Genomic DNA, 16,490 nt, shown 5'->3' with positions numbered 1-16,490 from the left:
TTGAGCAGTCTGCCTTCAGCTCAGGTTATGGTCCCGGGGTCCTGGGATCAAGTCCTGTATCAGGCTCTCCGAGGGGAGCCTGCTTCTCCCTCTGCCTATGTCTCTGGCCACTTTTTCTGTCTTTCATGAATAAATAAAATCTTTAAAAAAAAAAATGAAAATTTCGTTAGTGATGCCATAAAGTAGCAAACCTTTTGGTTTCAAAGCTGAAGCATGAGGGTTAATGGCAGTCCATGATTAAATTTCACTAGATTACAAAATAAGCAGCAGATGAGAACAAGGTTTGGGAAATCAATTAAAACTATTAACAGTTTTCTGTTGCACAACAACATAAAAGTGCTTAACACTGTAAACTGTATACTGAGGAATGGTTAAGATGATAAATTTAGTGCTATGTTTTTATTACAATTATATATATAAAAAGTTAATGTGATTCAAACCACTTTCAGGTGTTTGGCCTAGAACTGTTACCTAGGATTCTGTTAATATTTTCCTCCTTAAATTGTGATGGCCAGACTTGACTCAATGCAGCCTCTTTCTCACAGGCTGTAGATCTCATATTCTGTAAAGTGAAAAGAAATTAGTCTGTGGGAAAACAGAACAAATCTAGAAATAAAGTAACATGTCAAGCAAGATAATCAGGGTAAGTTTCTGGTTTTAAGTCTGTAAAGATGTCAAAAGTAAAAAAGATGATAGTAAAAGCTCAGAAAAAGGAAATTAGATAATGTTCTATATTTTATGTGTTTTTAAAATTTGACTTATTTATTTATTTTTTTTTAATTTTTATTTATTTGTGATAGTCACAGAGAGAGAGAGAGAGAGAGAGAGAGAGGCAGAGACATAGGCAGAGGGAGAAGCAGGCTCCATGCACCGGGAGCCCGATGTGGGATTCGATCCCGGGTCTCCAGGATCGCGCCCTGGGCCAAAGGCAGGCGCCAAACCGCTGCGCCACCCAGGGATCCCGTAAAATTTGATTTATTTAAACCTAAAAACAACAACAACAACAACAACAACAACAACAACAAACTGTCCACCCATCCTTCCCTCCTTCCTCTAAGCAAACACCAATCTGTTCTCTGTATCTGTGAGCTTGGCTTATTTTTAAATATTTTTAAATTCTCCATGTAAGAGAAATTATACATTATTAGTCTTTTCTGATTTTATGTTAAATGCCGGGATCCCTGGGTGGCGCAGCGGTTTGGCGCCTGCCTTTGACCCAGGGCGCGATCCTGGAGACCCGGGATCGAATCCCACATCGGGCTCCCGGTGCATGGAGCCTGCTTCTCCCTCTGCCTGTGTCTCTGCCTCTCTCTCTCTCACTGTGTGCCTATCATAAATAAATTAAAAAAAAATGTTTTATGTTAAATGCCTTAATCACTGAGGAAGCCTAAGTGGCTCAATCAGTTGAGTGTCTGCCCTCAGCTCAGGCATGATTCCAGGGTCCTGGGATAGAGCTCCACATCGGGCTCCCCACTCAGTAGTAAGTCTGCTTCTCCCTCTCCCTCTGCCCCTGACCCTGGCTTGTGCTATCAAATAAATAAAATCTTAAAAAAAGGGGATCCCTGGGTGGCTCAGCGGTTTGGCGCCTGCCTTCGGCCCAGGGCATGATCCTGAAGACCCAGGATCGAGTCCCACGTCGGGCTCCTGCATGGAGCCTGCTTCTCCCTCTGCCTGTGTCTCTGCCTCTCTCTCTCTCTCTCTCTGTCTCTCTCATGAATAAATAAATAAACTCCTTAAAAAAAAAATCTTAAAAAAAAAGCCTTAGTCACTGATTTCCCCCATATTTCCTTTTCTAAAAATGAGTATTTTCTGTACTGACTTTGTAAAAAATCACCAAATTCATTCATCTTAAGTATTTGCCTGTCAGGTTGGAGAGAATTTTTAAGCAATGTTATAATTTAATAACCTAAAGCTCTACTTTAAACATACATGAAAACAGATTAAAGGCCTAAATGTAACACGTGAAACCATAAAACTCTTGGAAGAAAAACAGACAGTAATTGCTTTGACATCAGCCTTAGCAACATTTTTCTAGGTATGTCTCCTCAGTCAAGGGAAACAAAAACAAGGAGTGCCTGGGTGGCTCTATCGATTAAGTGTCTGCCTTCAGCCTGGGTCATGATCTTGGGGTCCTGGGATTAAGCCCTGCATCGGGATCCCTGCTCAGCAGGGAGTCTCCTCCCTACCCCTCTGCCTGCTGCTCTCCCTGCTTGTACATGCTCTCTCTCTGTCAAAGAAATAAAATCTTTTTAAAAGATTTTATTTATTTATTCATGAGAGACACACACACAGGCAAAGTGAGAAGCAGGATCCATGCAGGAAGCCCAATGCAGGACTCGATCCCAGATCCCAGGATCACACCCTGAGCCAAAGGCAGACGCTCAACTGCTGAGCCACCCAGGCATCTCAAAATGAAATCTTAAAAAAAAAAAAAAAAAAAGGCAAAAATAAACTATTGGGATTATATCAAAATACAAAGCTTTTGCACAGGGACACCTGCTTGGCTCAGTTGGTGGAGCTGGAGCATGCAACTCTTGATTTGGGGGTTTTGAGTTCGAGCCCCACGCTGGGTAGAGATCACTTAACAAAATAAAATCTTTAAAAAAAGCTTTTGCACAGTGAAAAATGAAACAAAACAAAAAGAGTTTTTTTTTTTCCTTCTCCTACTGACTGGGAGAAGATGAATTAATATCTGAAATATATAAAGAACTTATACAACTCAACACCAAAAAACCTACAAATAATTCAATTAAAAATGGGCAGAGAACCTGTAGACATTTTCCCAAAGACATATAAAAGGATAGGGTGCCTGAGTGGATCAGTTGGTTAAGCATCCAACTCTTGATCACAGCTCAGGTCTTGGTCTCAGAGTTGTGAGTCCAAGCCCCACACTTAGCCCAAGCCCACTTAAAAAGAAAAAGAAAAATGGCCAACAGACACATGAAAAGGTGCTCAACATCACTAATCATTGGGGAAATGCAAATCAAAAACACAAGTTATCACCCCATACCTGTAAGAATGTCTAAAATAAAAATGGTGAGTGATAACAACTGTTGGCAAGAATGTGGCAAAAAGGAAACGCTTTCTTTCTTAAAGATTTTATTTATTTATTTACTTACTTATTTATTTAACACAGAGAGAAAAAGAAAGAATATGAGGGGGGATCAGCAAGGAGAGAGGGCAGGCTCCTTGCTGAGCCGGGCGCCTGATGCAGGACTCAATCCCAAGACCCTGGGACCATGACCCAAAGGGAGATGCTCAACCAACTGAGTCACCCACGTGTCCCCAAAAGGAAACTCTTGTGCACTGTTGGTGGGAATGCAAACTGGTGCAGCCACTATAGAAAACAGGATTGTTTGAAGTTCCTCAAAAAAACAAAAAATAGAAATGCCATAAGATCCAGTAATTTCACTACAGGGTATTTGCCCAAGGAAAATAAAAACACTAATTTGAAAAGATATATGCACCCCTATGTTTATTGCAGCATTATTTACAGTAGCCAAAATATGAAAGCAGCCCAAGTGTCCATCCACAGATGAATGGATAAAAAAGTAATATATATGTACAATGGAATATTACTCAGACACAAAAAAAGAATGAGATCTTGACATTTGTGACAACATGGATGACCTAGAGGGTATTATGCTAAGTGAAATAAGTGTACAAAGACAAAAACCATATGATTTGACTTATATATGAAATCTAAAAAACAACACAATAAACAAAAAAACAGTAAGAGACTAATAAATACAGAGAATAAACTGATGGTTGGCAGAGTGGAGGGAAGGGGGGGGATTGACAGACTGAGTGAAAGGAAGTAGGAGATACAGGCTTCCAGCTATGGAAGAAACACAGGAATAAAAGAGGATCAAAAGTACAGCATAGGGGGTGCCTGAGTGGCTCAGTCGGTTAAGCTTCCTGACTCTTGACCTCAGCTCAGGTCTTGATCTCAGGGTCGTGGGTTCAAGCCCCAGGTCGAGCTCCATGCCCAGCATGGAGCCTACTTAAAAAAAAAAAAAAAAAAAAGTACAGCTTAGGAAATATAGTTAATGGTATTATAATAGTTATATGGTAACAGATGGTAGCTACACTTGTGGTGAGCATGGCATAATGCACAGAAGTAGAGAATCAGGTTGTACACTTGAAACTAATGTAACTGTGTGTCAATTATACTTCAATAAAAAAAATAAATGAGGGATCCCTGGGTGGCGCAGCGGTTTAGCCCTTGCCTTTGGCCCAGGGTGCAATCCTGGAGACCTAGGATCGAATCCCACATCGGGCTCTCTGCTTGGACCCTGCTTCTCCCTCTATGTCTCTGCCTCTCTCTATGTGTGACTGTCATGAATAAATAAATAAAATCTTTAAAAAATAAAAATAAAAAATAAATGAACACACATGAAAATATACTGAATCTGAATTCTCTCCAAATTAAATATATGTAACGTTATTCAACTAAGAATGCCACTATAAGTTTTTGAACCAGGCAAGTTGATTCTAAAGTTCATATGGAAAAACTAGAGTAAAACCAGTCAGGAAAATGTTGTCAGTAAATGGTGACCACAATGAGTATCAAATAATGCTTGTTATAAATCTATCGTTACTAAAGCAATGTGGTGGTAGTGTTTAAATAGATTAATGCAATAGAATAAAGAGTCAAAAAAAAAAGTCAACAACAGATCCAAATACACCTGGGGATTATTTCACGCAAAGAAAAATCTTGAGCGCTTTTCGCCAGGCACGGGACATGTAGGTATGAACAAATACACGGACCTTGTCCTTATGAAGCTAGCACGGTGTCATATAATGTAAAGGTGTGTTTCAAATTAGTAGGGGGGAAAACTGAAAAAACTCATTTGTGTTAGTCTAACTGATAAGCTGAGGGTGGAAGGCAGCCTAGATGTATACTTAGATGGAACTTTCACTAAAAAGCTATTTCTGGGGACGCCTGGCTGGCTCTGCAGTTGAGCATCTGTCTTCAGCTCAGGGGGTGATCCCAGGGTGCTGGGATTGAGTCCCACATCAGGCTCCCTAGCCTGCTTCTCCCTCTGCCTTTGTCTCTGTCTCTGTCTCTCATGAATAAATAAATAAAGTATTTTTAAAAATTTAAAAAGCTATTTCTGTATTTATTTGATGAACACTTGAAAACAAAGTCATGAAGAATTAAAAGAAAACTTTGAAGACTTCATTTTTTAGTACACTGGAGTAGGGAAATCTTTTCTAGAAAAAATAAGGGGGGACTATAAAACAAAAAAAAACAGTCATTTAACTATCTTAAAAGTTTTTTGTAATTACATAAATTACATAAGCATCAAATTGCACATGGGTAAATAGAGGAAAACATTTGCAACATATGATCCATACTGCTATTTTTTTTTTAACAAAAAACAATTGACAAATGAATAAGAAAACAGACAATACATGGGGCGCCTGGCTGGCTCAATTGGTGGAGCAGGCTAGGCTACTCTTGACCTCAGGGTTGTGCATTCAAGCCCCATGTTGGCAACAGTGATTACAGGGGCGTGGGGAGGTAGAAAATAGACAATATAATGGGAACAAGTGTTCCTTTTTTTTTTTTTTTTTTTATTTATTTATTCATGAGAGACAGAGAGGCAGAGACATAGGCAAAGGGAGAAGCAGGGTTGCTGCGAGGAGCCTGATGCAGGACTCATTCCAGGACCCCAGGATCATGACCTGAGCCAAAGGCAAATGCTCAACTACTGAGCCACCCAGGCACCCTGGGGAACAAGTGTTACATCCATCTACTGGCAAAGATGAAAAAGCCTGCCATTTACAATGTTGGTGAAGATGTAGAAAAACAAGGGTTCTCATACACTATGTGGGCCCAGAGACAGAAGCAGTCTGGGCCCCTTTTGGGAGGGAACTTTGCAATAGGTATCAAATTATACATTAACAGACCCTTTGCAGAAACAGAAAATAAGCCAAGCTAATTAATAATACATGTATAACTCCAGAGTAAACTAAATTTTAACTCAGGGTGTCCAAATTTTTTTAGTATGTAAAATAATTTATTGGCATTCACACCCAAAACATTTAGATATTTATATATGATATTATACAGGCGAGCAAACTGAAACCTATGTTTTAACACATTCCCCAAAAGAAGTCAAAGTAGCCTGAAGTTTATTCAGGTCAATAAATTCTGGCCTGAATTTATCAGCAAATTTGGCCTGACCGGACAGGAGGCTATTCATAGCCTTTATTATTACAGTCAGTGTGAATATTTGGACATTCATATTTCATTGTGGTTAATTCTGGATGCTGCCTCCATCACCCCCACACCAAGTGAGGTATTAGGTAAGGTATGGCTATGTACACATGGACGTGAACACGAACACTTCTGAATTTTGAAATCCAACAGGTCTCTAGGGTTTTGAATAAAGGACTGTGGACTTGCATAACCTTTCCCTGAAGACAGGCACACAGGTGATAATAAGTACTTGTTGAACAACCGCACTCGGATTCATTCTTCATGGCCAGCAGTTAGCAGCCTGTGAAGCCTATGAAAGTGATGAGGCTACTCCCCGCGTGCTGGGAGCCACAGACAGCTATTTGAATTCTTCTGCCGTTTTTTATAGTTTTTGTTTGCTTTTGTTAATCTTCTATCTTTGTTGAGAAAGATCACCGACTGTAAATTCTGGGATTAGTGATATTCCTACCCACGGCAGCTCCTTCTTCCTTTCTGTGGCCTTAGAAGAGCTAAGCACGTATAAAGTCAATAAAAGTGGCTCTGAAGGAGGTCTTTACAGACTTTGCCTTGAGTCCATGGGTACACGTTGTCCTGTTTTAGCTGCTTAATGGGCCTACTTCCTGGTTCTCACTGTTCAGAAAGACAGAAGTTTTCTGATCACCAGAAAGACATATTATTGTAGTATAATAAGCTCTAGAAAAGTAATCTCCCTGAGGGCAAGAGGTTTGCTCTGTTTTGCCCTGGGCTGAAGCCTGGAACAATAAATATTTAAGGAAGGAAGAAGTACTTTGAGGGAGAACTTTTACCTCTGACAGCTGCAGAAGATCCTTATCTGTTAAGGAAATCCTGGATATAGGCAGATAGTTTCTTTTGTTTTTTTTTTTTTTTTTTTTTTAGATTTTATTTATTCATGAGAGACACAGAGAGAGGCAGAAACACAGGCAGAGGGAGAAACAGGCTCCCTGCAAGGAGCCCGATATGGGACTCGATCCCGGATCCCAGGATCACGCCCGGAGCCAAAGGCACACGCTCAACCGCTGAGCCACCCAGGGGTCCCAAGGCAGATATTTTTAAATGTGGGAATGATAAGCAGATGAAGGAAGATACTACCTTTTAATGATATTATTCAGAGATAATTAGTAAGGATGAGGGAGAAACCACCAGTATCAGCAACTTATGAGCCTTTACTCCCAGACAAAAGGGAAAGTAATATTTTAAAACAAATGTCACTTAAAAGGTCTAAACTCAGAGGACTCCTCCATCATGGCTAAAATGAATGTATTCTACACCCTGTAAGTGCCTTAAAGTTCCTCCATGCCCGAAAACAGTGAGGACGCCCGGGGAGCACCGCGGGGTTTACACGGTTTATAGTTCTGAACACCAGGGAGGGTGCGGCTCGAAAGGAGCTGAAATCGGGGAGAGGGCGTGGGGGGGGGCGGATAGGGGGACCAGTAAGATCTGTGCAAGCGCCCCCAAAGCGATACCGGAACAAAGTTGCCAAAATCGATCTCTATGATGCGCTGTTGTATCAAACTCAAGGGCTTTCGGGGGCTGTGGGGTGGAGGGGGCAAGATTCCAAGGAGGCAGGGACGTTCAGGAGGTGTCAGTGGAAATGAGAAGTGTTAGGTAAGGCAGAGGAGCGCGCCTGGAGAAAGGCGGTGCGAAAATTCGGCCTAGGTCGGAGCTCTGGAGACCCGGCCCAGCGGGTGCAAAGACAAAAAGTAAGCGTGGGTGGAATCGGGAGGGACTAAGGGACTGAGGAATCCCAAAAGGTGCGGCTGGCTCGGCGTCTGCAAGGCCGGGCCGGGCCTGGCCGGGGGGAAGGCGCGCAGAGGGAAGCCTGGGCCGCACCACCCAGCACGCGGGGGACCAGCCACGTTCCTACCGATTTGCGCGCGTCCGGCCGCAGGTCCTGGAAGTCGGCGCCGTAGATGGCCTCCAGGGCCTGCAGCTCGTGCTCCTGCCGCTGCGGGTAGCTCTCCGGAGGCTCGTCCCGGCCGCGCCCGGGGGCCCCACGGCCCCCAGCCATGGCGACGCGGCGGCCCAGGCCGGGCGGCCTTGCGGTGGCGGTGGTGGGCACCCGGCGGGCTCGGGGGCAGGGCTTCACTCTCCAGTCCGGCCCGCGGGCGGGGCTCCGCGCCGGGGGCGGGGCCGGGGGCGGGGCTGCGTGCGCGCCGGGGGCGGGCTCCGGGGCAGGACTCCGCTCTCCAGACCGGCCCGTGGGCGGGGCTCCGCGCCGGGGGCGGGGCCGGGGGCGGGGCTGCGTGCGCGCCGGGGGCGGGCTCCGGGGCAGGACTCCGCTCTCCAGACCGGCCCGTGGGCGGGGCTCCGCGCCGGGGGCGGGGCCGGGGGCGGGGCTGCGTGCGCGCCGGGGGCGGGCTCCGGGGCAGGACTCCGCTCTCCAGACCGGCCCGTGGGCGGGGCTCCGCGCCGGGGGCGGGGCCGGGGGCGGGGCTGCGTGCGCGCCGGGGGCGGGCTCCGGGGCAGGACTCCGCTCTCCAGACCGGCCCGTGGGCGGGGCTCCGCGCCGGGGGCGGGGCCGGGGGCGGGGCTGCGTGCGCGCCGGGGGCGGGCTCCGGGGCAGGACTCCGCTCTCCAGACCGGCCCGTGGGCGGGGCTCCGCGCCGGGGGCGGGGCCGGGGGCGGGGCTGCGTGCGCGCCGGGGGCGGGCTCCGGGGCAGGACTCCGCTCTCCAGACCGGCCCGTGGGCGGGGCTCCGCGCCGGGGGCGGGGCCAGAGGCGGAGCTGAGCGCCTTGACTGGGCTCCGGCGGCGGGACAACCTGGGCCTGGAGGGAGGAAGCAAGGAAGGAGGCTGTGGTCTGGCTTTGCCTACTTACTGCAGGAGAGCTAGAGCAAAGAAATCTGCTGGAACGTGGGAAATTAAATCAGTCAAAATTATTTACGCCAGCTGTTTTCACGAAATGCCTGGAACTTCTTTACCCCAGCACAGGTAGTAAGAGGGAACTCAAAGGGCAGACTTTGATGCGTTTTCAGGTCGCTTAGGGTCTAACCTTGAAACTACCCGCAAGACTACTAGGAAAAAAGATTGTGACCTTTACTCCCCGTCCCCACAGCTTTGTGCCCCCAAACTCATCCCCTTAAGGATGGATTCAACTACCGTTTGTCCCTACCTCCCACCTTTAAGAGTCTCCATTATCAGCATGCAATTTCAACTGAAAAATGTCTTTTCTTCAGGCATCTTTATGAGCTACTAATGAAGGATGGTTGGAAGAAAGGCAAGCAGAGACAAGGGGCCCCTGCCCTCAAAGGAAACCACCCTTAAAAGGATTTTACACCAAAAAAAAAAAAAAAAAAAAGGACTTTACACCACTCTGGAAGGAGCCCTCCACCTTTCCCACGTGGTAGGTAGATGACAAAAGCCTGATTGGGTAATAGGTGCAGGGAGGGTTAATCAGCTTAGAACAGCCCCCACCTACAAGCCCATAAAAACCAAACCCCTTGATCTAGGGACACCTCGGTGGTTCAGCGGTTGAGCCTCTGCCTTTGGCTCAGGGCGTGTGGTGAAGGATTTTAATGATTGGAGTGATACCATATTTGTGATTTAGTAACTACTCTGGCTGCAATAGGAAAAATGGCTTTAAGTGGATTAAGAATGAAGATAGTGACTGTTTTTTGAGCTGTTAAAGTCATCCAGGGAAGAAATGATTGTAGTCTGAATCAAGTTAGTGGTAATGGGATGGAGTGAAGTGGATAGATTGAAGAAATGGACTACATGATGTGGAAGTCGAGAGAAAAGGAACCCCAAATTCCACTTCACTAGCTTGGGCCAATGTGGGCAGAGTAGCACCGTTCACCTAGATAGAGATCACTGTAAAAAGAATGGATCCCAGCGAAAGCAAAAGAAAATGGTTTGAAGAGGCCTTGGGTCAAACAAGTGCACTTGTGTTATCACATTACCTGGGCCAGATATTTGTGTTATTTGGGCCAGAACTGAATGAATAGATGGCAGCAAGTGACTTAAGTGATTATAACTTAGCACACAGTATAGGGGTTGGAAAGATAGATGAAGGAAATGTCACTTGAAAAGTATGCTTGGGGACGCCTGGGTGGCTCAGCGGTTGAGCGTCTGCCTTTGGCCCAGGGTGTGATCCTGGAGTCGCAGGATCAAGTCCTGCGTCGGGCTCTCTGCATGGAGCCTGCCCCCCTCTCTGTGTCTTTCGTGAGTAAATAAATAAAATTTTTTAAAAAAGAAAAAAAAGTATGCTCTGAGGCAGGATTATAACAAAGACCTCCTAAATTCACACTAAGTAAACTGGGCATGGAACATAATTCTCTTCATGGAAATGTAGTGTAACAGGATTTCCTCTCCTTCAGTGCCCCACCTTGGTCACACCACTTGGAAGAATGAAGACGTAGACCAGATGAAGAGTGGTGGGCAGCAAAACAACGTCTATTGCACAGTAGTACAAAGCTCCCCAAGAGGGAGGGGACCAGAGAGGGTTGCTGATTTGGCTTTAGATCTAGGGTTTGTTTTTTTTTTAAAGATTTATTTATTTATACATGAGAGACAGACACACACACAGAGAGGCAGAGACATAGGCAGAGGGAGAAGCAGGCTCCTCGCAGGGAGACTGATGCAGGTCTCTACCACCGGAACGACATCACACCCTGAGTGGAGGGCAGACACTTAATCGCTGAGCTACCCAGGCGTCCTTCCATTGCCGTTTATTTAAAAACTACAGAAAATTTGAAACGTATATCAAAGTAGAAGAAATATTATATATAAATATATATAAATATATATAAATATATACATATATATAAATTATAATAAACCCTCAGTACTTGGAGTGCCTGGGTGGCTTAGTCAGTAGAGTATCTGACTCCGGATCTCAGGGTGGTGAGTTGAAGCCCCACATTGGGCATGGAGCCTACTTAAAAATAAACAAATAAATAAATACAAATAAATAAATCCTCCTATACTCATTATCCAACTTCGACAGTTATAGAGATCTTGCCAGTCTTATTTCATTTCTCACCCTCCACCCTACCTCCCTAGGGAAGAATCTCAAAGAATCTCAAACATCATTTTTTTTCGGTAAATACTTAAGTATCTATCTCTAATAGGCAAAAACTTTTCACAGATATAATAGCTTAAAAAATGTAACAATTGTTCAATATCATTTAATACCCATCTGTATTCAAAATTCAACATTTGTCTTAAATTAGAATCTGTATTGGGGGTTCGGCCCAGCCATTCTCCCAGGCGCCCAGGCCCGGTGCACACGTGTGTGAGCTCGCCTGCGCCCCGGGGCCACTGCAACCGGAGGAGAGCGGCTGCCTCAGGAGGACCCCTCTCCCCCCAGAAATTACTCAATGCTGAAACCTTTCAAAGTGATATTCGAGGCGCTGGAAGCACCATGGATGGGTTTTATGATCAGCAAGTCCCTTTTATGGTCCCAGGGAAATCTCCATCAGAGAAATGTCGAGGGCGGCCTGTGATTGACAGAAAGAGGAAGTTTTGGACACAGATCTGGCCCATGATTCTGAAGAGTTGTTTCAGGATCTCAGTCAACTTCAAGAGGCTTGGCTAGCTGAAGCACAAGTTCCTGATGATGAACAGTTTGTCCCAGATTTCCAGTCTGATAACTTGGTGCTTCGTGCCCCACTTCCAACCAAGATCAAACGGGAGCTGCACAGCCTCTCCTCGGAGCTGTCATCCTGTAGCCATGAGCAGGCTCTAGGCGCTAACTATGGAGAAAAGTGCCTCTACAGCTATTGTGCCTATGATAGGAAGCCTCTCTCCGGGTTCAAGCCATTAACCCCTGCCCCAGCCAAGTGTGCCCACCACCCTGCGCACGCCCCCGCGGCTGGCCCAGTACCAGGCCCTGCCCTCCCCCCCACTCGCTTCCGGAACCTGGACCACAGCAGCAAACCTTTGCGGTCCCCTGGCCACCACATCAGCCCCTGCAGATGCCAAAGATGATGCCTGAAAACCAGTATCCCTCAGAACAGAGATTTCAGAGACAACTGTCTGAACCCTGCCACCCCTTCCCTCCTCAGTCAGGAGTTCCTGGAGATAATCGCCCCAATTACCACCGGCAAATGTCAGAATCCATTGTCCCTGCAACTCCCCCACCCCCTCAGAGATTCAAACAAGAATACCATGATCTACTCTATGAACATGGGGTCCCAGGCATGCCAGGCCCCCCAACACATGGGTTCCAGTCACCAATGGGAATCAAGCAGGAGCCCCGGGATTACTATGTTAATTCAGAAGTGCCCAACTGCCAGTTGTCCTATATCAGAGGGGGGTATTTCTCCAGCAGCCATGAAGGTTTTTCATATGAAAAAGATCCCCGGTTGCACTTTGACTACACTTGTGTTGTTCCTGAGAGACTGGAAGGCAAAGTCAAGCAAGAGCCCACCATGTACCCGGAGGGGCCCCCTTACCAGAGGCAAGGTTCTCTTCAGCTGTGGCAGTTCCTGGTTACTCTGCTGGATGACCCAGCCAATGCCCACTTCATTGCCTGGACGGGCCGTGGCATGGAGTTTAAGCTGATAGAACCTGAGGAGGTTGCTCGGCATTGGGGCATCCAAAAGAACCGGCCAGCCATGAACTATGACAAGCTCAGCCATTCTCTACGCTATTACTATGAAAAGGGCATCATGCAGAAGGTGGCCGGGGAGTGATAGTCTATAAGTTTGTGTGTGACCCGGATGCCCTCTTCTCCATGGTCTTCCCTGACAACCAGCGTCCGTTCCTGAAAGCAGAGTCCGAGTGTCACCTCACCAAGGAGGATACCCTGCCCCTGACCCACTTTGAAGACAACCCGGCCTACCTCCTGGACCTGGACCGCTGCGGCAGCCTCGCCTACGCCGAGGGCTTTGCTTACTAAGTGTCCGAGTGGCTGAGCGGCCAAACCCTAGATAGAGCTAGCAGTTCCCATTCAGGCAAACGAGGGCAGTGGTTTTGTTTGTGTTTTTGGCTGTTCCTAAAGTTTGCCCTTTGAGTATTATCTGGAGAACCCAAGCCGTCTCTGGATTGGCACCCTCAAAGACAGATACCTTGGCTGGGGAGTGGGAACAGGGAAGGGGCAGAGAAACCACCAAAAGGCTGGTGCCTCGGCTTCTGATCCTGACAAGGTTTCTGGGGAGAGATTGCGGTGGAGCCTCCTTCCCATGGACAATATATATGCAAAGCAATACCTTGTTCAGGGTAGTGCCCACAAACCAGGACAGAGTGTGTGACAATCTGCATTGATCGTGGGCTACTAATTGCCTTTACATAGAAGGGCTCTGATTTGCATAATTTATTGAAACAGAAATGACAGACCCATAGAATAGTAGGCTAAGAAGCTGGGAAGGCTCAGACCGTGAAGGGTTAAAAAGTCTATCTTCAAATTGGGAGAGCTCTTCTAGCTCGAGCTGCGATGTTTCCCCTCGGTCTAGAAAGAAGGGGGGAAAGTCAGAACAGCTGTTCCCCACTCCATGGTTCTCAAATACTAAACCATTGCGACTCTTGGGAACCTTCTAGCCATGTGGTCACCAAGTAGAACAAGCCCCCTTTCTCTTCCCAGTCACACAGCTGTGTGTGTGGATGGCTTTCATTTTAGAAGGGTGATTTACACTTATGACAGTATTTTGTTTTGCTTTGATTCGGGGGATTGTTTTGTTTTGGTGGTTGTTTTGGAAAACCAGTTTATAAACTGATTTTTGTAGTTTTGGTATTTAAAGCAAAAAAAAAAAAAAAAAAAAGCCAACACACAAACCTTTTGGTAACTGTGCACTGCGTCCTAAGCAGGGCAGTGCCAGCTGATGACGCTGCAGCTTGAAAGGGGCTTTGCTGGGGGTGCCCCCTTAGCCGTGCACAAGCCCATTCTATTGCCTGCTTTGTGCTTTCTGCACCAGACAGCCTGATGGAACATTTGCACCTGAGTTGTACATTTTTGAGGTGTGCAGGGCAGCCCAGACACACCACTTGATTCTATGTGTATAGTTCCTTGTGTTTTCTAACATGCTCTCTCTGGAAAGCATATGTACATAATACATGTCATGTCCATTCAAAACCTGGCCACCTGGCGGGAACCCTGGGGATTTCTCCCCGGGCATGACTGATGACAATTTCCATTTCATACATTTGTTTCGTTTCCTTTTTTTTTTTTCTTCTTCAATTCTTGGACTTTCAACCCTGCATATGATTCAATAGGGTTTGAGATGTACATGTGACCCTGACAGGTAAAACAGTGCTAGCATTTGAGTTTCCTGCCACCTTAAAAAAAAAAAAAAAAGTTTACTATGATTACTGTATTATATCAGAAAAGTTTTAAACCACCCAGCTAAAGCTATGTGAAAGTTGGCCTCAAAATGGAGAAGTCCTTAGAAGTGGTAATGCCTTGCTGCCCACTCCGCTGATAGGATTGCTCCGCTGATAGGATTCCGTGCTCCCCGCAGCACTTGGCAAGTTAACCCTGACTGCTGGTCTTCATGTGCACAAGACAATGCTGACTCGGTGAGGGGAAGAAACCTGCTTTGAATTGTTTGCCTCTCAAGGGGGGTGCGTTACAGTCTTCACCAGCCCCCCCTTTGACCAGCAGCGGCACATCTGTGAAGAGGTTCATAGGGCTGAGGGGTACGTTTTATAGCTATGAAAACATGAGGTTTTCCTCTATTGGAAGCTAATTAGCCCGCCAAGGTATTGAACCTCTAGCTTGGGCCTTAATTAGCATTGTACTCTAATCAAAGGACTCTTTCCAAAAAAAAAAAAAAAAAAAAAAAAAACAAAGGACTCTTTCCCGACCATATTTATAGCTCTCTAACCTAAACATAGTCTATATATAGATGCATATTTTATCCCCAGCTGGCTAGAGATCTATTTGTTGTAAATGCTGTATAGGATTTGTTTTTTTTCTTTCTTATCCTGGTTTGGGTTTTCTTTTTTTGATGGATTTATGCTGTCTTAGCAAGTTTGAAAATAACCCTCTGTAGCCTGAGCTCCCCCCTTCCCCTGCTGTAACCACGGGACCTGTGCTGGTACAGGACACAGGATGGCGCATCACCGTTGCATTCCCATTGGACTCATGCACCTCCCGGATGGTTTTGGGGTTTTGTTTTGTTTTGTTTTGTTTTTGCTTCTTTTCCAGAGTGTGGAAAGTCTACAGTGCAGAAAGGCTTTAACCTGCCAGTTGATTTGAAATACTTTCCCCTGCTCAGGGCCGTATGCATCCTGCCAAGCTGCGTCATATTCTGTACTGTGTACAATAAAGAAGTTTGCTTTCAGTTTAAAAAAAAAATCTGTATTGGGTTATGGACATATAAATGATGGAATCAAAACAATCACGGGGGCCCATGTGGCTCAGTCGGTTAAGCATCTGCCTTCGGCTCAGGTCATGATCTCAGGGTCCTGGGATTCAGCTCCACATCAGGGTCCCTGCTCAGCGGAAGGCCTGCTTCTCCCTCTCCCTCTGCCTGCCACTTTGCCTGCTGTGCTCTCTCTCTCTGTGTCAAATAAATAAAATCTTAAAAAAAAAAAAAAGCAATCAGCAAGATTTGAGGAGATGATGGTGTCTGTGGATTAGATAACAGTATTGTATTAGTGTTCATTTCTTGATTTTAATGTTTATACTGTTTATTTCTCATTTAGAGAAATGTCCTTGTTAATAGGAAATTTCCACTGTAGTCTTAAGGGGTAATAGGAATATGCAATTAGCTCCCAAATAATTTGGAAAATAGAAGGAGGGATTATGATAAGTCAAATGTAGAATGTTGACTATGGGGGAATTTAGTTGAAGGATTATATGAAAGTTCTTTGGATGATTCTTAAAACTGTTATGTAAGTTTGAAGATATTTCAAAGTCAAAATTTCATGATAAAACCTGACAAACTGTCTCCCAAAGGGCTTGTACCATTTTATATTCCCACCAGTTTATGAGAGTTCTAGGTATATCCTTGTAGTAATTGGTATTGTCAGTCCTTTATATTTTAAACACTGTAATAGGTGTGTAGTAATAGTTCACTGGGTCTTAATTTACATTTTCCTAATGTTTAATGATGCTGAGCATCTTTTCATGTGCTTATTTGGCATTCATATATTTTTGGTCTATTCAAATCTTCTGCCTATTTAAAAAATTGAGTTATCTGTTTTCTTATCACTGAGTCTTGAGAATCCCTTATATATTATGGAAGTAAATCCTTTATCAGATGTATGATTTATAAAGATTGTCTCCCAGTCTGTGGCATGCCTTTTCATTCCCATAACAGTGTTTTGCAAAGAGCACAGTTCTTACTTTTTTTTAATCTCCTCTCCCCCCATGTATTGCT

General features: G+C 45.4%; 1 protein-coding gene and 1 pseudogene across 4 annotated transcripts in view; one reads left to right on the top strand and one right to left on the bottom strand.

The window, feature by feature from the left end:
• EIF2AK4 (eukaryotic translation initiation factor 2 alpha kinase 4) overlaps nucleotides 1–8,323 on the bottom strand; it is a 103,078-nt gene extending 94,755 nt beyond the window's left edge. For 2 of the 4 annotated variants that reach the window (XM_025473226.2, XM_025473227.3), the window contains exon 1: nucleotides 8,094–8,320. In XM_025473226.2, coding sequence (XP_025329011.1) covers nucleotides 8,094–8,237 — 144 coding nt within the window. In that variant the 5' untranslated portion in view covers nucleotides 8,238–8,320. Of the gene's footprint in view, nucleotides 1–8,093 lie in introns of all 4 variants that reach the window. The other 2 variants (XR_007407431.1, XM_025473228.3) reach the window with 2 other exon arrangements.
• A 3,122-nt stretch (nucleotides 8,324–11,445) lies between these two features.
• On the top strand, nucleotides 11,446–15,463 carry LOC112676137 (ETS translocation variant 5-like; annotated as a pseudogene).
• The last annotated feature ends 1,027 nt before the right edge of the window (nucleotides 15,464–16,490 follow it).

This window comes from Canis lupus, chromosome 30 (genome assembly GCF_003254725.2).
Source record: "Canis lupus dingo isolate Sandy chromosome 30, ASM325472v2, whole genome shotgun sequence".
In the NCBI taxonomy this organism is placed as follows: Eukaryota; Metazoa; Chordata; class Mammalia; order Carnivora; family Canidae; genus Canis; species Canis lupus.
Note: the sequence above shows the minus strand (reverse complement) of the source record. Positions and strands in the feature narration are given on the sequence as shown.